This window comes from Cydia fagiglandana, chromosome 26 (genome assembly GCF_963556715.1).
Source record: "Cydia fagiglandana chromosome 26, ilCydFagi1.1, whole genome shotgun sequence".
NCBI lineage: Eukaryota > Metazoa > Arthropoda > Insecta > Lepidoptera > Tortricidae > Cydia > Cydia fagiglandana.
The window spans coordinates 6,128,549-6,149,262 of NC_085957.1; the positions used below are offsets into that span (position 1 = coordinate 6,128,549).

The 20,714-nt window shown below is 37.3% G+C and overlaps 1 protein-coding gene across 4 annotated transcripts; it reads left to right on the top strand.

Annotated features, from left to right (window-relative positions):
• Nucleotides 1–237: 237 nt before the first annotated feature.
• On the top strand, nucleotides 238–20,493 carry LOC134677452 (uncharacterized). Of its 4 annotated transcripts, XR_010100025.1 has the most exons (7): nucleotides 239–409; nucleotides 2,046–2,152; nucleotides 3,558–3,669; nucleotides 5,210–5,285; nucleotides 7,435–7,534; nucleotides 10,569–10,668; nucleotides 20,307–20,493. XR_010100025.1 is itself a non-coding variant. In XM_063535926.1 (6 exons), exons 1-6 carry the CDS (start codon nucleotides 289–291, stop codon nucleotides 20,400–20,402), a joined length of 612 nt encoding a protein of 203 aa, XP_063391996.1. In that variant the 5' UTR covers nucleotides 238–288; the 3' UTR covers nucleotides 20,403–20,493. The 4 variants fall into 4 exon arrangements, 3 of the variants coding, with proteins under 3 accessions (XP_063391996.1, XP_063391997.1, XP_063391998.1); XM_063535926.1 differs by lacking the exon at nucleotides 10,569–10,668 and having other exon boundaries at nucleotides 238–409; XM_063535927.1 differs by lacking the exon at nucleotides 7,435–7,534 and having other exon boundaries at nucleotides 238–409.
• The last annotated feature ends 221 nt before the right edge of the window (nucleotides 20,494–20,714 follow it).

Sequence of the window (20,714 nt, forward strand, 5' to 3'; positions counted from 1 at the left end):
AGTAAGTAGAGATACAGTTGGTCAAGCAGATCTTGTCAGTAGAAAAACGCGGCAAATTTGAAAAATGTAGGCGCGAAGGGATATCGACTCATAGAAAATTTGAATTTCGCGCCTTTTCCTACTAACAAAATTTGTTTGACCATCTATAGTATGGATATGACCCTCTTTGCTTAAAACAGTTCGTACTTTCATTCAACACGTGTTGAATAGCTTGCCCTACTAGACTTCCCAAAATCCAGTGGGCTTATTAAAACTGAAACAACTGCACACATCACAAATCTCGTAAAAATGCGTATCACCGTTCTGTGTTGTTTCCTGCTGTTTAGCTGCGCCCTGTCGAGGACCGTGACGAAGGCTCTGACGGAGTCCCTCGGACAAGAGGTTATAGAGATTGGAGCCCCGCTTAAAGGTACGTTGGGTTCTATCAAATTTTCGTTGCTTCTGTTTTTCAGTTGCTTTCAAAATAACCTAAGCCTAAGAAGCGTTGGTGGCCGAGCGGTAAGAGCGCGCGACTTTCAATCCGTAGGTCGCAGGTTTAAACCCCGGCTCGTAGCAATGAGTTTTTCGGAACTTATGTACCTACGAATGTTTACGTTGGTTGGTGGTTGGTAGTGTTGGTGGACTGAACATCTAGCGACCTTCACCAAGGAGGAGTTTTGGCCGAAGGGTGTCAAGTTCCGGCGGTTCCGCGGCCGGCTCCCTGACACTGCGGGGTTGCGAACTGCATCGCAGCCATAATTGTGTGTTTTTAATCTTAAGATATATTTTATAATATGTATGCTAGTTTTAAGGGATCTATGGGCCAATAGTGCTTGAAAATGTTCGTTTTTTTTAGCATTAGAAAGAAGTTGCAAGAAGGTAAGCGATCTTGACATGTCTTTTAATAGAAAAACGCTTTTTAAAAATCAAAAACTATAACAGAACTTATGAAAGCAGAAGAATATAAAAAATGATCGTATTAGACTCATAATTGTTACATATTTGCCGTACCTAACTTATTTTTAAAATGTGTTTTTCAATTAAGACACATCAAGATTGTTTAGGTACCTTATTTCTAATGCTAAAAAAAACGAACTATATATAAATATTTTTATTTCATTTCTATAAATTTTTCGTTGCATCAGTTTTTCAGTTGCTTTAAAAATAATTAAGACATAACCTAAGCTATACCCAGGAAAATAGGTGTACTACATTTAAAACATAGGGCAGAAATCCCTGGAGCCTTATATTAGGAAGAAACAATCTTAACCTCTAGCCGCCCATACGTCAAGCCTTGCCAAGCAAAATTAAATTTTATTTTGTCTACACAAAGTTCAAATTAGAATGGAACATTAGACCTTTTTATAGGTCTCTGGGTGGCTAGAGGTTAATGAACCATTGGTGGATCTAAACTCCTTGGAAAAAGGGGTTAAAGGTCCTTTTAGATTGGTCAGCTGATGATGGACATGGCCCTGTCTAACGTGAGTCATCCTAGGGCCAAATTCGACACGTACAACTGTCAGATTTCGCATCCACGTCAAATCAACAGTTGATTTTATTGCATACTGAGTGTTGACTCCATCAACGGTGGATAATATCATTTGGTACAACCAAAACTCAACTTTAAACTAAGGGTGGTTCGGTTTGGTTTGCTTGTCACCCTAACCGTGGATTGTTAATGTCAAATTTTGACATTGTACGTATTCGAGAACTTATGATTTTTCTCACATCAACGATCAACACGATACGTCAAACGTCGCTTGTCGAATAGGGGTCCTCAAGTCAAAGAGCCATTGAAAAGTTTTTCAAACAAACCAATTACACCAGCGATGGTTCATGATCTCACGAGATGGCGGTGTTTTAATTTTGTCGAGGTATTCCCAGAGTTATTTTTGTAAGTTTAATTGTGACGTCTCACGGGTAAAGGTACCTTATGGCGGTTGGCGCTTACGCTATTATTATCGCCGCTCCAATATTATTGCGGCGCTATGCAAAGCAAGCGCCAGCCGCCATAAGGTACCTTTTGCCGTGGAACGTCACAATTTATGATCTTTATGCTGATTCAGAAATTCAACCGGATTTGGAAGAGGAGCCGTCTATGGAAAAGGATGACGAGGACACCACGAGAGCAGCCCCTGCCACTAAACGAGACGTCAAGAAGGCCCCCGGCTCGGTAAATATCCTCGTCGGACCCAATGTTCTTAATTTAAGACACACTGAGAGAAAAGACTAACAAAAACACACTTAGAATTACAAAAATAAAACTTAATCCGGGGACAAGGAGAGTCAACTAATAGGAACAAATTGACTTTAGCAATTTCTATTAGTTCTTGCAATTTTTATTATCTGTTTGTTGAAATTAGATTTAGGATTACCGAGCTGTTTTTTTTTTGTTTGCCAGCAGTATAATGTTTAATGATCTTTAAGTATGGTTATCTATGTGTAACATATTGAATATAAAATTGAGCTGTTTTTAGAAATAAATTAACTTTACAGAAATAGTGAAACTTCCATAATTATTACTAAAACTTTATTTTTTCCCCCAGTACAGAACTGTTTTTTTTTATTTAATTCCTGGTGATGATTTTTCTCTCAGTGCAACACGTATACTCTGTGTCTTTAGGTATTTAATAGTTATTTGTTTCACTCGGGGGCAAAGTTGTTGTTTAACCGCTCGTGCTAATATTGATACCCGAGCAAGCGAAAGATTCCAAAATTGAAAACGAGCATAGCGAGTGGTTCGAAAATGGAATCTTGAGCGTTGCGAGGGTTTCAAAGCACGAGGGTTAAGTTAAACAAAATTTGCCCCCGAGTGAAACACAAAAATTTTCACCACACCAACTCGAAGCAAATATTAAATGTAAAATATCAAACAAAATCAAACCAAATCGAATCCAAATGAATGTTATTAAATATTTATCATCCAAAATCATCATTTAAAAGCCAGTTCTACTAGCAAACATAAGAAAACAACTCAAAATTTGCATTTGATTACTTTGCCTCACAAGTGAATAAATGCAACTTTGCTATCAGTTTTTGAAGTGCAAAGTAAGTCTTTCCGAGCTGGTGTGGTGAAAATAAAAGTAAACAAAATCCACCCTCAAATAGCTCCTTAAGCCAGTTGAGGGTAGATGGAAACATTACATGATCAAATAATGTAGGTTAAAGTCAGGTCGTTCAGTGACAGATCCAGGCGGTTTTGTATTTGGTTGGTTAATGAATAAATGTTATAACTACCCGAAAATGTACAAATTGTTTGTTTACTTTTGTTTAAATACCTAAAGATACAATACAGACTATAATTATTATAGTAACGGAATCGATATCCTTGTACAGCCTTATGTCCTTAGGACAATACAGTATACTTAAACCAACAATATCAATATCCTAAAAGGGCCCATTGTACTTTATTTAGTACAAAACCATGGAGTTACAGTAACAGCATTAATATCCCAGTATGTGGTAGTACACCACCATGTAGTGATAGCAGTATTATCAATGTCCTCGTAGGGCCTAATGTCCTTTTTAAGGGACGGCCCCTGTAAACTACACTACCCTAACATAAACAATATTCGTAGATGGTGGATGGAAGACGCAAGTTGAAGGACGTTGACAGGATCGACGGGGTAGAGCAGGAGGACGACGAACAACGCGTCGAGAAAGAGATAGCTGACATCTACAAGGATAACGGTATGTGCAGGATGGAGTGAGACGGATAGATGTTCAGGAAGACGGATCGAGTGAGACAGATAGGTGAATGTACAGGAGGGGTAGAGCGGACGAGCTACGCGTCGAGGGAGAGATAGCTGACATCTACAAGGATGACGGTATGTGCAGGATGGAGTGAGACGGATAGATGAATGTACAGGAGGGGTAGAGCGGACGAGCTGCGCGTCGAGAAAGAGATAGCTGACATCTACAAGGATAACGGTATGTACAGGATGAAGTGAGACGGATAGATGAATGCACAGGAGGGGTAGAGCGGACGAACAACGCGTCGAGAAAGAGATAGCTGACCAATAGCTGACATCTACAAGGATAACGGTATGTACAGGATGGAGTGAGACAGATAGATGAACGATTTTAACACATTCACTGCCCCCTGGCAGTAAATGCCTTAACAAACTGAATAATATTACATATTATGTAATGGCTCCTCTACACGATGGGCCAACGCCAGCCACACCAAGGGACTCATTTATGCGTTAGAGGGAGCAAGTGACATTGCTATCTCATTCTACCGCATCACTGCGTCCCTTGGAGTGGCCGGCGTTGGCCCATCGTGTAGAGGAGCCATAACGTTATTTATGAAGAGAAACCTTGTTGTCGACGGCGCTTACGCCATTATTAACGAAGCTCCTATATAACTAAACACAATGCCGAGCGACGCTGTGTGGCGTAAGTGCCATCGACAATAAGGTCCCTTTTCATCATAGAGGTACAATAACATATAGTCGGACCAAAAAAAGTCTGCAGCGGATTTGATAGCCCACGCAGTGCAAGTGTCATTTATACGTCATACAGCCGTATTCGAACAATGAGTTACGTCAAATACTAGATATTGAAAGGATATGGGTTAGATATGTCAGTGTCAAACAAGTGTCAAAATTGACGTTTCTTCAAAAAAATAAAAATAAATAAAAATATATAAATAATATAAATAAAAAATAAATTAATGAAATAGTATAAATAATAGTATAAATAGTATTTGTTTGAAGAAACGTCAATTTTGACACTTGTTTGACACTGACATATCTAATTCATATTATCTTTTCTAGATTAACTGACGTATCTTAAAGTTGCAATCGGGCCGATAATTTCATAGAAGTTTGACGTTTAAAATAACACTTTCACTGCGTGGGCTATCAAATCCGCTGCAGACTATTCTTGGTCTGACTCTAGTGATGACACGGGGGAGGGGCCAAACGACCGAACGAGATGCACTTATATAAATTTCAGTAGGAGTAGCAGAGAAAGCGGTATTATTGCTTGTCCTTGTCACAGTCTCACTTTTTGTTTGTTCCCCACCAAAAATTTAATATGGTTCATTTTTGGTATGTTGTCAGGAATGTTAAAACGTGTTTTTAATATTATCGCTTTGCGTATGTTTTGTCCCTCATGGAGGCACGCGTGTAGCTCATCTATGTAATATTAGGTCTATGCTTTTCATAGATAATATATGATGGTCGTTTTATGATGAGAAATCAAATAAATATAAAATTAATTACAGATTACAAAGCGGACAGCAACGAGCTAAGAGCCAGCGGCGAAGGCGAGACTGCCTTAAGGCAGGGGAAGAAAACTGAGTGAGTTATCAGTTACAACCGAGAATATATAAAGGTGGCCACTGACGAGCCTTCTAACAGTCCAAATAACGTGGCTGCATTCCAAAATCGGTCCGTGAAGGTCAAAAACGTACAATGTTTAATATTAGGATGCCGTCCATTTGGATGAATCCATTGTAACGGCATCCATTTGGAAGGCTCGTCAGTGGCCTGCTTAAAGTAGGATCGTTTGACATCTCACATATAATAATATACAACATACATATACAGGGTGGAAAGATAAGTCGGGCCCTGGAGGGAAACTACCTTAAATGCTTAAGCTGGCTCATTTTACTTAAAGGAGACATTAATCTTGAGTACTAAATATTAGATTTTATGGATATTTTGTACGACAGACGAGTGTAAGACCTAATGTTTCTCGGAGAAATGTTATCATTAACATTAACTGTATCGACTAGTACAATAAAATAGCGAGTTTTTATTTTTTAGAATTTTTAGTCGGTTCGACTCCCGGGCGATGCAAGCAAGTTTTAGAAAATCTTTGAATGCAGTTTTGTTTCTTTTTAAAAATAAAGGAATATCTCCTTTAAGTAAAATGAGCTAGCTTAAGGATTTAAGGTAGTTTCCCTCCAGGGCCCGACTTATCTTTCTACACTGTATATATATATATAATGTTTTCCATTATTGGAATTACTTAGTTCGGTTTTTTTCGCGTTGTTTTTCCTTACTGAATTCTTCTCCCTGTAGAGAAAATCAAAAGTCCTGACTAAATTTTTGGTAAAGTAACAATGGAATGCTAAAAGGTATAGAGTATAGAAAATACTTAGTTGTGATACACATGAGGAAAGTAGCAATTCCAAATGAGTTTTGGTATATACGAGTAATTACGAGAATGAGACAAGAATGAGGACATTATATACCGTAAAACGGGGTGAGTAGGTTTCGCGGGGAGAGGTGGGTTATGAATGGGGAGAGAAGTTTTGAGAGAACGCTACAAAAATAATGTATTCCAATTTAATATGGAGCTATAGTAATACGCATGATAAAAAAAAATCGATCCAACAATCTACCAAAATCACCTTTGTATGAAAACCCCTCTCACCCCAAATACGAGGCACTACGGGGTGAGGTGGGTTTTCCTCTTTAACGTCAAAGTTATGACATTTTATTTTATTTTATCGCCAAAACTAAAATATAAACGTCCGGAACACTTATTATATAAGTATATACACCATTCAGTTTTCATATGTAAAAATAAAATGTTACCGAGGTTTGAATTTCAGTTTTGACCCTACTCACCCCATTTTACGGTAAGTATTATTATAGGTAATCCGCAGATTATATTGGATCCAACGGTCGATTTTGTGACCAAACAAAGGCATGTCTTTAGTTTATCTTATACCTTTAAACGACTAATTCTTATATATTTCGGGGATCTCGTTAACGGCTCTAACGATTTCGATGAAATTTGCTATATGGGGGTTTTCGGGGCGAAAAAGCGATCTACCTAGGTTTTAATCTCTGGAAAAACGCGCATTTTCGAGTTTTATATATTTTCCGAGCAAAGCTTGGTGTCCAAGATATACTACATAAAGACATGTTTTTATTATGTGCTTTGCGCGTTTAATACTCATTGGTGTTGCCTTTTCGCACGTGTATCACGCTACTTATTACGTGTCTGATGAACTTCTGAAGTACTTAAAATATTAAATATCTTAAGAACGGGTCACTCACGTATTTTAAGTCAAAAAACCGCAGTCTGCGCCGGTCCGTCACCGTAAACGCAAGCTTCTGATGATACTACTCGGTACGGAGTGAAACATGTCGAGCGTTTTTCGACTTAAAATACGTGAGTGACCCGTTCTTAAAGATATTTAATATGTCTGTGTCTCACGGAAGTTTGCTATTAAAATTACTTAAAAATAAGTCATTTGATATTTACCACTAGCTTTTCGGTGAAGGAAAACATCGTGAGGAAACCTGCATACATCTGCGAAGGAACTTCAAAGATGTATGTGAAGTCCCCAATCCGCATTGGGCTAGCGTGGGGACTATAGCCCAAGCCCTCTCGCGCATGGGAGGAGGCCTGTGCTCAGCAGTGGGACGTATATAGGCTGAAATGATGATGATGATGATGAAAAATAAGTAATAAGCTCATTCTATGGCACAGTTTCGTGTTCGCGCCCAAGAATATAAACGACCCACAACAGGTGGAGAGATTCCGGACGTCCCCCGACTATATAGACTGCAAAAAGAAGAAGCTCGCTGGCGTAAGTTGGACCCTTTTACCGGTGCGGTGCGACGGCTGTTTGACGCAGTATATGTGACTAACTTTGCATGAAAATAAGTCGGCGGTTCGGGAGGCCCAAAAAAGGAGTCCTCCCAACCGCTGCCAAGGCCTCCAGCTAAATTCGCAAGAATGCTGTAGAGCACAGATCAAAAAAAAAATGAAAATAAGTTTTTGGCAAAAATTTTATTTTAGGTACAAGCTTTTATCGCTGACTGTACTTTTCTTACGACAGCCAACTAATATCGAGACAATTCGAAAAACCCCTAACACAGTTAGGTTGCGTTGTTTCATCACAGAGTTCCTATAGCCAACTCCTGTCATCATTAGATCAGCTCGATAGTACCATAATATTGCATTGTCATGCGATTTATACATGCATGCTCAATCGGAAACCGGGAAGTGTATCAAATTTAACTTGCAAGATTTGATTACACACAGACAACGGTCAGGTGAAACTAAATAAAAGCTTGTAAAAACACGTATTTTTACAAACTTACCTTAAAGAGATAAGATGAAATAAGCCATCATAGGCTTTTTGACGACAGAATATCCCTCCCCCTTATAGGGATAACTTCGCCTACATTGTGTACTTTTTGTTTAATTGTATTTTAACCTCTGTCGTATCATCGTATGTATATTAAAGCGTATAGAGTTAGACCAAGAAAAGTCTGCAGCGGATTTGATAGCCCACGCAGTGCAAGTGTCATTTATGCGTCATAATTTCATAGAAGTTTGACGTTTAATTAACACGTGCACTGCGTGGGCTATCAAATCCGCTGCAGACTTATCATGGACCGACTATACATACACATGATGAAAATTTTAACTTAAAATGAAGGTTTAGTATTTTACAGAAGAAATACGTCTCAGAAAGGATAAAAAATGCGTTATATCCATATTTAACAGTTAGACAAATTCAAATCGAATTATCTCTTCTAGAATGTAAGATTCCAAATTCAAAACTGTGAAAATGCCACTGGAACTTATATCATAGCATATTCATATTATTTCATATTTTACAAGCTTTTCGGGTGACAATGCAATATTATGGTGTCATCGAGCTGATCTGATGATGGAGACCGGAGGTGGCCATAGGAACTCTGTGATAAAACAACGAAACCTAATTGTGTTTGGGGTTTTTAGAATTGTCTCGATGAGCATTAGTTGCCTGTGGAAAAAAAAGTACAGTCGGCGATAAAAACTTGTGCCAAAAACTTATTTCCATGATTAAATTGTCACATATATTGCGTCGCATTTCGTAGCCGGTCGGACCATTTTCCTCGGCGAAGGAAATGCTTGAGGATCTACGTATATCTAGATTAGATTTAATCTAGGTATTAATTGATCTAAAAACACCGTTGCATTTCGTATCCGGGAAAATGGTTTGACTTGCTTACTAGCATGTTATTTAACTTCATAAACTATAGTCGCACCAAACAAAGTCTGCAGCGGATTTGATAGCCCTCGCAGTGTAAGTGTTATAAATGTATAGTTGTATACGTCATAATTTCATAGAAGTTTGACGTTTAAAATGACACTTTCACTGCGTGGGCTATCAAAATCGCTGCAGACTTTTTACGGTCTGACTATAGACTTAGCAGCTGACCTTATCAACTCTGGTACAAAACTCGAATAATACTCAAAAAATAAGTAATTTAATCAGAGTAGGTACGGTCGAAAATATTAATTTAAGACCCATTTCGTCACAGTGACAATCAATATGAAAGTCGCTATAGTTCGTTTTTTTTAGCATTAGAAAGAACTTGCAAGAAGGTAAGCGATCTTGACATGTCTTTTAATTGAAAAACGCTTTTGAAAAATCAGTAACTATTACTTATGAAAGCAGAAGAATAAAAAAGATCGTATTAGATTAATAATTGTTACATATTTGCCGTAACTCATTTTTAAAATGTGTTTTTCAATTAAAAGACACATCAAGATTGTTTCCCTTATTTCTAATGCTAAAAAAAAAACGAAGTATAGAGACCTCATACTATTGTCACTGTGACAAGGAACAAATTGGCCATAAATTAAAACTTTCGACTGTACCTATTCCTTTCCTTATAGAGTTAAACCAAGAAAAGTCTGCAGCCATTTTGATAGCCCACGCAGTGCAAGTTTTATTAAGGTGCCCACTGATTAACAGTCCGCCGGACGGTATTGGCCTGTCAGTTGTTCGAAACTGTCAAAATTTTGTTCTAACTGACAGGCCGATACCGTCCGGCGGACTGTTAATCAGTGGGCCCCTAAAGATCAAGCCTCTATGAAATTGTTATGAAATAATATGTGCACTGCGTGGGTTATCAAATTCGCTGCTGCCTTTTTTTGGGCTAATTCTAAACATTTTCTAAATTTGGTAAAGAGAATATTCGAATTTAAGCTGTTGTGAGACATACTAACATTGAATAATTTTACGGCTTAGACTCACTTGTCCGAAACATGTCGCGCGAGTGACTAAAAACAAGTGAGTCTAAACCGTAAAATTATTCTAAGAGACTATTGCTGCATGCTATGATTTTTGTTTCACGAATAACGTACATGACGTGATATAAATACCGTATTTACCTATACTGTAAATATCTCGAATGAGTTGCTGAGGTCTTTACAACATTAATTGAAATATTACATAAATTAAAAAAGCAGCAGCTAAAAAAGGCGGCAACTGTTTTTTTTTCGTACCTACAGCTAGTTTCCATTTTTTGCAGCTATTTCGTCTGAGGTCCGGAAACGCTCATATCTCGGGGTCGTTTTTAGGGTTTTCATTCCTTAAATAAGTTCAATAATGACTTAGATGCGTACGGCAACATTGGAATATGAAACTTGCCCATAGAATAGCGGAAACTCTGTTGCATAATCAAAATAAGGTTGAGTCACACTTGTTTAAAGTTTAAACCTCCTAAGTCCCGATGTCCTTTTAAAAGAACAAACTCAAATCCTATTTTGAATTGTCTAAAAAAACATTCTAAATTCAAATCTGTAAAACCTGGGATTTACGAGGTTTTTGGTGACTGCAGGTACAAGTTTCAGCCAGACCTGAGTAATCCGAAAGAGGTGGAGCTGTTCCGGACCTCTGTGGACGATCTAGCGTGCGATAAGAAGTCGAAACTCGCTCATGTAAGTGTACGCCTAATGGCCTTGGGCCGAAAGACGGTATTGCCTTGAAGCTGCGGGCCGCAAGATGATTTTTTTGGCATTCAGTGCCAAATTCAGTGCCCGTTGGAGTGTTCAGATATTATGACCACCTTGGCCGCTCCGATATATCTGATGGCGACTGTACACCCCGTTCGAATGACTGGGGGTCCACTCCGTTTGCACGCTAAGTTGAGTCATACTACGACTTTTACGAGATATAGAACTTTTGGCTGTCAGGAATCAGCTGTTTAGGCCGACTTTGAACCTGTGCCATGGAATATTGATAATAATGGCCTCATTGTAGTCGATAGTAACACCCCGTGTTCAAATCCCGGTAAGCTAATTTATTCGTGTGTTTAAGAATATTTGTCAAGTAGTATTTTATCCAAATCCATCGAGTTATAATGGTATAACGTCGTCTATAGTTCGTTTTTTTTAGCATTAGAAAGAACTCCACAGAAGCAAGCGTGCAGTTTTTATCTTGGTCTTTAATTGTTAATAATTATTGGATTATCTAATGTAGCATGGTCAATACATATAATTTACTTCAAATTATTACCGCTAAAAGTGCCGGATTTAGAACCACAAGCTTACTTCTGCGAAGTTCTTTCTAATGCTAAAAAAAACGGACTATAGTCTTCACAACACAAACCTTATTGAGCTTTCTGTGGGACAAGATCGAAAATAATGAAATAAATAATATAGTTAGCACAATTTTTTTAGGATAATAGATTTATCTAGTTCTACAATAGGAGCACAATAGAGCTTCTGTGGTGGATATTAAACGACGACCCACCTATGCCAATATGCATAGAAAACAGCTATAACTCGGAAATAAATATGTATTGTTATTTGGTCAAGCAAATATTGTCAGTAGAAAAAGGACGCAAAGAATGTAGGCGTGAAGGGTTATCGTCCCATAGAAAATTTTAATTTCGCGCCTTTTTCTACTGACAAGATTTGCTTGACCAACTATATTTGTGATGAACACGCAAATAAATGCCTTACAAAGATTCGAACTCGGACCTCCTGCCTCGCAGGCCAGGTCACTACTAATATTAATTATAAATTTTCTGATGAATGTGTCCAGAAATTTTGGATGAGAATTTTCTGCAAGTTGTACATGGCTAGCCAAGTATAGTATGAATAATCTCAGGTGAAATTTTCGGTCTCGGACCCTAATCTGTTAAACAAAAGATATTGTTTCCTTTATTCAGTGGTTACAATGGTTACTGCTCCGACGTAAGTAATGGGAACAAACCCAAATAAAGCAAATTTACCGTTGTAATTATATGGTTCAAATTCTTGAATCAGCCCATTCGGAGATAACACGTTTTTGTTATCTCAAAAAACAATTAGACCACCCTAATTGTGCTCTGAACAAGCTGTCATATGAATTTGAACCTTAATACTATCACGATAGTTGCTTTTTAAACGACATGGTTCGGATTAGCACCCGAACTCGAAAAAATCATCTGGGATAATTCATACTATATCTAGTCTGATAATATAATTAATTAATTGGTGACGATAATCCATGGCGCAGGTATAGCACGTTCAAGTTTCAGCCAGACTTGAACAATGCGGCTGAGGTGGAGCATTTTAAGACTTCGCCGGACATTATATATTGCGATAAGAAGGTGGGGTAGCTTAACTGGTTACTGATTATGGTATGAATTATCTCAGGTGATTATTTCGGGCTAGGGCCCTAATCGGCTAAACAAAAGGTACTGTTTCCTTTATGCAGTGGTTACATTGTTTACTGCTTAATGCAACGTCATAATTAACGGGAACAAGCCCGTTTAAAAAACAAATGTACCATTCTAATTATATGGTTCAAATTCATGAACAACCCATTCGGAGATAACACGTTTTGTTATCTCCAAAAACAAGACCACCCTGATTGTTCTCTGAATGAACTGTCACATGAATTTGAACCTTAATAATATCATGATATTGTTGCTTTTAAACGACATGGTTGCTTGGGCACGTGTTGTAGACTTCTCTTAAAAGAAACAAAGGCTTTTGTTTAACGGATTAGGGCCCGAGCCCGAAAAAATCATCTGAGATATTATTATTTACATAGTTATTTATTATACTAGAAGTTACAACTTTATTGTTACATACAATGCTCCACAAAACTACATTTAGTTTGACTGTGGAGTCTCAGTATACTATAATACTATACTTAATTAAATTTAAAAATTAGAATAGGTTTACATTCGTAGTTGAAATAGGTAGGTATATCATGAATACACTATAGGGTAACACATCCCCTATAGAGTATTCAGGAGATACCTTTTTAGACTGATTTTAAATCTATTTATTTTGGGCTCTTTTACTATATTGTCACTAACCCCTCTAAGCTACTTTACTTACTTACTTACCTAACCGTAAAATAAACACCCCCTGTAGATTTATCTCTAAAATATGGCCATGTGATCGTCTAGCTAGTAGTTAGGACCCCTCGAAGCGAACCGCGGTAACCTCAAATTCTTTAATGAGTAGAGTCTGGCTAGCCAAAAATTGTTGACAGATATTTCGTTGTTGTATCACCAATTGTCTATGATTTAAAAAAAAGCTAAAAGTGAGTTGTCAATTTATGTCATTCATTCAAATTGTTTGCGGTTTATAAGGGGTTTATTGTTAATAATATTAATAATTTCCATACTGAGTGATGTTCGCAAACTATTATTTAAGCTCGTAAATAATTACGACAATGTGCGAAGTCGACGTGTAGCGTTGTATAACGAAAAACTGCAATGTTTACAACTCCTAACCAAATGTAAACAAATTAGGAGGTTGGTGCTCTATAAATATTTTGATACTTTAAGTACTAGTTCTAACATTTGCCTATTACTTTGATTAAGTACGTGAATTTATTAATGCCTGAATCTCATAAATAGGACAAGTGTATAAAAAAACGGATAAACTAAAAGTTCTGAAAAATATCTATAAAATCTAAATATTGGAACGTAAACATATGTGTTTGTTGTTGACTGTACTTTAAATAGTGGTAGAAATTATGTAAGCTGACTTTGAGTGCACGTAAATTTTTATTTAGCTTATTTCCATAGGTACCTTACTTGTGCACAGAATACCAAAAATATTATCTAGTATCAAAACTATAATTCCTACTAAGCAAAGTGTGACCAGCCCAAGATTTTTTGAATTTCCCGCCAATAATTTAGGTAAAATTTCAGTAGCCAGACTCTATCAACTAAATTTTGGACTCTGATTTTATTTATATTTACCTAGATTTTATGAACAGAAATTTATGGTAATAAATTTATTATGAAAATAAGAAATAATTTAAAGAAAGTCGAGTTATAGAAATGGAATAATTCAATAAAATTTATTAGCGTAATGTAAATGTAGTTGTAGAATTACTATAATGTATTTAAGTATTGCAGCATATATGATGACATAAATATAAAAAATTGTTGTTGATAAAATCCTGCTACGCCTATTAAGATCCCGGGATAACATAGAAGTAGCACTCCTGAGATAAGCTCATTTACACCCTAGAATTTCAAGAATAATTACAGTTAACTATCAACTTCTAAACGAAGCGTGATTTACTCACACGTGCTACTTCGTATGCCCGATGCAGGTCTGGGAACTCTTTGTCCGATTACAAGATCAATCGGAACACCTACCCTACCAGTTTAGCCAGAAGGGCTTTGACCAACACTTCGTAACTTAAGCGCACCTAGATGATGATGAAAAGAAGTGTCAAAGTATCCATCAGTCATCAAAATTACTTATCTTTTTTATATTCAAAAGCTAGGGATGCTAATCCCTTTATCCCATTCCCCAGAACTGATAATCTAGACAGAATTCCTAGTTTTCTAGATGTATAAACAAAGTACCGAGTTTATTTGCTAACTATTAGCTTAATCTAGGCCGAAATTGAGTATTCACTCAATTATATCCTTTGTACTGCTCCTGCCTGACAAAGGTTCCCTAAAGCAAACCGTTCCTCAATCCCAGAATAGTCTGCGTTCCTAAATCCAGATGATGTTGTAAATACCTGATTGTATTACTCAGTACCTCGCTTCTACACCAGACAACCAGAAATAAAAATTAGAAATAAATTTTATAGAAACATTAATTCTTTCCCCATATAAATTAGGAAGATTTAGACAGTTGAACACTTTTACCTTTTATACACACATATTTTAGAATAAAGAAACCATATTTTTAGACCCTAAGGAGAAATATATATCAACCATATCAATTTTATAGACCACAACTAAAAAATAACCTTGACAGACAATAAAAAGTGTGTGATTCTACCCTATTCCTACCCTTTGTCCCTAATCTAGTACATTCAAAGCATAGTTCGTTCTTACCATCGACCCAATGCTTTGTAACATACGCAAGTGTAGTCCCTATGAGAAGCTGTAGAGTTCGGCAGGCGAAACCGATGAAGCAACCTACAGGCCAGTGTATTTGGTTCCCCCTCCTACGCCCGCGGGCATGGTGGTAGGAAGTAAACCGCCCTATTCCGTGTATATAAGTGTATCAGTACCCTAGCACACACACGCACCAATCACGTGGGAAACTCTGCCGCGACTAAGACTAAGTGTAAGATATCAATCACGACAGAAGCTTTTCCCCGCAACCAGCACTAGTATGAACCGGAGCACCGAAATATATAAATAAATTTAATAGGAGACCTAGTCTCAATTACTGCCGACTTCAGTGGGCAGGGATTACTCCCAATGACGCGCACGTGACGTCTCCACATCCATCTAAACAGCTGGACCTTGAGACTAGTGAGATAATTCATCTCTTATGTTGATATAAAAGAGATGCCAAGTCCTCTCAAACTTGGAGCAAAAGACTCCTAATCATCCAATCCTTTGGCACCGTTAGGCGGAGTGAATGCTTAGCTGGACAAACTGTCAGTCCAAACAATGATCTGGCTTTTAAAATAACAAAAATACACTAAAATAACTAAATTAAACTAACTCACAGAATAATGAAATTCCCTCAAACACTGTCATCCATATTTAACATTACGAGAATTTCTTCCCGTAAAACCAAACACAGACACAATTCCAAGCTCCGGCCACGCAACGACATTGTCCCTGCATAGCATGACGGCACTTAGAACACACAGCGTAAAGAAAACTTCACAATAACTAAAACCCACACAAGGCAGTAAAGAATCTCCACAACAGTCTAAACTTAGCATTACGACGATCAAAATCCCCGCAAAACCAAGCACAGACACAAATTCTAAGTTTAAATTTATCAGGATAATTCCAAGTAAAAACCAACAGAAAAAGTTCGCGGAGAAACTTCACCTCCCCGCACTACGTTACACCCGAAAACCAGAGTCACTGCTAGTCCGATGGTCGAAGAATGAAAGAATCCCCCTACTCTCCGCACCGGCCTTTTATACCTTTTACTATGACGACATAATGGCGACTTAGTGGCGACTGAACGGCGACATATTGGCGACAAAACGGCGACATATTGGCGACAAATCGGCGACATAATAGCGACATATTGGCGACTTAATAGCGACATATTGGCGACTTAACAGCGACATATTGGCGACAAAACAGCGACAAATCGGCGACTTATTGGCGACTTAACAGCGACATATTGGCGACTTAACAGCGACATATTGGCGACTTAACAGCGACAAACCGGCGACTTATTGGCGACATTACCTAGAGAGACCTAATGGCAACATAACGGCGACACAATAGCGACATTAATCAAAACAAAGACATACTGGCGACATATTAGCGACTTAACAGCGACATTTGGGCGACATTTGGGCGACATAACGGCGACTTATTGGCGACAAATCAGCGACATATTGGCGACTTAATAGCGACATAATATCGACATAATAGCGACATAACGGCGACTTATTGGCGACAAATCAGCGACATAATAGCGACATATTGGCGACTTATCAGCGACATATTGGCGACAGATCGGCGACTAAACAGCGACAAATCGGCGACTTATTGGCGACATTACCTAGAGAGACCTAATGGCGACATAACGGTGATACAATAGCGACATTAATCAAAACAAAGACATACTGGCGACATATTGGCGACATTACGGCGACTTAACAGCGACATTTGGGCGACATAATAGCGACATAACGGCGACTTATTGGCGACATAATAGCGACATAACGGCGACTTATTGGCGACAAATCAGCGACATAATAGCGACATATTGGCGACTTAATGGCGACAAATCAGCGACATATTGGCGACTTAATGGCGACAAATCAGCGACATAATAGCGACAAATCGGCGACATAATAGCGACTTATAAAGATAAACATTATTCCAAAAGTACCAGGATACCAGAACTGCAGAAGAGGTCGTTGCCTCGGACAGGTAACAAGGTTTGATCCAAGAAGAAAGGTCTTAAGTTTCAGGTTGTTTTACTAAATCATATGTCCTAAATTTTAAGGTTCACTTTCGCTTACTTCAGATCAAAAAATCACGTCCCTTTCTCTCTCACAGTTTAGAGGTAGACAGCGTTATTTTCATTGATATTTACGCACACATAGACATTAGCCGTGTATTCCGAGTAGTCCGTTTGAGTAGACTTTAATAAAAGGGGAACGTTCGAATACTCTCCGCGCGCGAATTTTTAAACACTATTTTACTTTGGTATTTTTTCTAGTTTGTTTATTTCTAAGTTAAAATAAGGATTAATTTAAAAAAAAAATGCATGTGATAAGTAATAAACCATAGAATTACGTGCATCAAGTTTCAATCGTTAGAATATTAGATGGAATTATGAATGGAATATGCGTCTGAAGAGGACATCAGTACTACAAGGTATTTCTTTTTATTTTCTGTGTTTTGTAATGAAAAATGAGGCTTATACTAGGCAATAGGCATACGGCTAGTCACAATATCCGTGGGCAAAGTGTTCAGTAAATAGGGTAAACGTTTCTTTAGTGTCCTATCGCCATAATAATTATACACCCTAGGTACTTCATATTTGCCCGCAGTTAGTGCTCTGGTATTATGACTATGATTGACTAGATCCCTGTGTTCCTGGCTGCCATGACTGTTTACAGCTAACATATATTTGAGTTTTACTCCCACTGGTAAAATTTTACATACTTTAAATAATTGTCTATAGTCAGATTTGCAACTGTGTTTTATCTTTTTATTAACTAGTAACTTTAGAAAACGAATTTGTAACATTTCTAATTTATCTATGTTAGTTTTAAACGTGAGGCCATAGCAGTCAAGACCGTAACTAATAATAGACTCTACTAAAGAAGTATAAATACATTTCAACGTGCTGACAGGAACTTTAAAACTAAGATGGTAAAATATGCTTAAAAGTATTCTTAATTTATTACTAATGTAATCTACATGAGTCGTCCAGGAGAAATTTTCGTCGATTTTCATGCCAAGATATGTAAAACTATTAACTATAGCACATGACTGGCGCGACAGTATCTCGCGGCGAGATAGACCACCCTTTTTTATTAACAATATCTGTGAGACCGAGCTTTGCTCGGAAAACGTTTAAAAAACTCAAAAATGCGCGTTTTCCCAGTAATAAGACCTAGATAGATAGATTTTTCGCCCTCGAAAACCCTCATATAGCAAATTTAATCGAAATCGTTAGGGCCGTTTCAGAGATCCCCGAAATAAATAAATATACAAGAATTGCTCGTTTAAAGGTATTAGATTATGTAGATAGATAAATACGGGTAGTCTATCTCGCCGCGAGATACTCTGCTGTATTCGAACTTCAAGATAGGTATTCACAAGAGACGACACGTTCTAGATCCATTCTAGATACGTTATTGTTTAGATATCAACTAGTTCTCTTTTGCAGCGCAATTCGGGCAACTAATGTCACTTTTACGTTAGATAGAGTAAGATATCTATTAGATGTGAATTAGATCTCTAAGTCATATCCTGTGGAAATCGTTCAAGAGTATCTCCAGAATCGCGCAAATGTCAAATTTGACAGGTTAGATCTTAAACATACTGTTATCGTATCTTGGTGATGTCTAAAAGATGTCTAAACTGTAAAACGTAATTCAAGACCAAAAAAGTGAGACAATGTTGCCACTGCAATAATTTGTTTGTAAAATTGTAAATTCCTTTTGATAAATAATCACGCTAAGATAATTTATTCATTAGTAATTTTACTCCTACTATTTAAAAAAGTACTTTTATTTATTTATTTGTACATAAATACAAGACGCGCATAAAAAAAAGTGGCAACATATCTTACTTTTTTTGGTCTTGAATTACGTTTTGCAGTATAATAGATGTCTATTTCATAATCCGAATCGGGCCTACTGTTGCGCCAATCATGTGCTAGGCGTAACATGACATAAATTTGCTAGGCGTAACATGACATAAATTTGCTAGGCGTAACATGACATAAATTTGCTAGGCGTAACATGACATAAATTTGCTAGGCGTAACATGACATACATTTATTAAATTCCGCTACCTAAAGTTCGTTTTTTTTAGCATTAGAAATAAGGTAAACAATCTTGATGTGTCTTTTAATTGAAAAACACGTTTTAAAAATAAGTTACGACAAATATGTAACAATTATGAATCTAATACGATCATTTATATTCTTCTGCTTTCATAAGTAATAGTTTTTGATTTTTAAAAAGCGTTTTTCAATTAAAAGACACGTCAAGATCGCTCACCTTCTTGCAAGTTCTTTCTAATGCTAAAAAAAACGAAGTATAAAGAAAGTGTATCTGTAAGGCCATGATCAATCTCATGCTAATCGAATACATGTGCTAGCCCGGCTGGAAGAGATCGCTTTTTAGCGATAAGACCGCCTGATGTTTGCCGCTTTTTAATTTTCTGTATTATTTGTACCTTTTCAGTGACGCTTATGTTTTATACTAATACTTAGAACTTTTATAAGTGTTGTATTAGATTTAAGCAATACAGCCGGCCTAGCCAAGGTTACAATCGCTATCGCTTCGACAGCGAAAACCATTATGTCTCTCTATCACACTTCCATATTAGTGCGACAGTGACAGTTGCGTTTCGATCGCTACGGAGCGTAAGCGATTGGCATCTTGGCTACGCGGCCTGTAAGCGTTCGGAATAAATTTATTTTCTTCTTTTATCTTCTATTGTTTTCTGCCGCTTTTTAATTTTCTGTATTATTTGTATTGTTTTCTGTATTGAGGTGTGTAATAATATAGTAAGTACCTTACAACGAGTGGCGAATTACCTTTTCGCACATGTATCGCACAACGTTTTACAGTACATAACTTTTGACATCACACGAAAAGTGCTATTTTACGCACTAGTGCGGGAAAATAGGACCATATGTACTGTAATAGTTATATACGATACAAGTGCGGAAAAGAGGAAATTCGAAACGAGTGGCGATAAATTAAAACACGACCGAAGGGAGAGTTTTAAATCGTCACGAGTTGCGAATTACCTATTCGCACGTGTATCGTACAACGTTTTACAGTACATATGGCCCTTTAAACTTTGACATCTCACGAAAAGTGCTATTTTACGCACTAGTGCGGGAAAATAGGTCCATATGTACTGTAAAGAGTATTTTTATTGTATTGTTATTTTTAGTTTTAAAAAAATATCTGTTTTCAGGACACCCGGACTACCCCGAGCACTCAAAAGGCTGCAAGCACTTACGTCAGTATGGCCCTGTTTACTATGTGCACCCTGGGTATTTTCTACTCCTAAATAATATAAAATACATTTTATGTTTCGCCTTATTTTACTTGTATGGTTATAAATTATGAAGTATGGAATAAATTATGGTCTTTAACACCAATTTTGCCTTTTTGTTACAAGCTTTTAATTAACTTTTTTTTATACCACATCGGTGGCAAACAAGCATACGGCGCGCCTGATGGTAAGCAGTCACCGTAGCCTATGGACGCCTGCAACTCCAGAGGTGCTTGCCCTGTTAGTTAAACATTTAAACATAATTTATTTAAAAACACGTATATCATGGTTACATTCATATAAAACGAAGGCTAAAGGATGACTCAC

Coding starts and splice junctions, on each gene's coding strand:
- LOC134677452 (XM_063535926.1), top strand. CDS start 289: ATGCGTATCACCGTTCTGTGTTGTTTCCTGCTGTTTAGCTGCGCCCTG. Junction 410..2,045: donor GATTGGAGCCCCGCTTAAAG/GTACGTTGGGTT, acceptor ATGCTGATTCAG/AAATTCAACCGGATTTGGAA. Junction 5,286..7,434: donor AGGCAGGGGAAGAAAACTGA/GTGAGTTATCAG, acceptor TCTATGGCACAG/TTTCGTGTTCGCGCCCAAGA.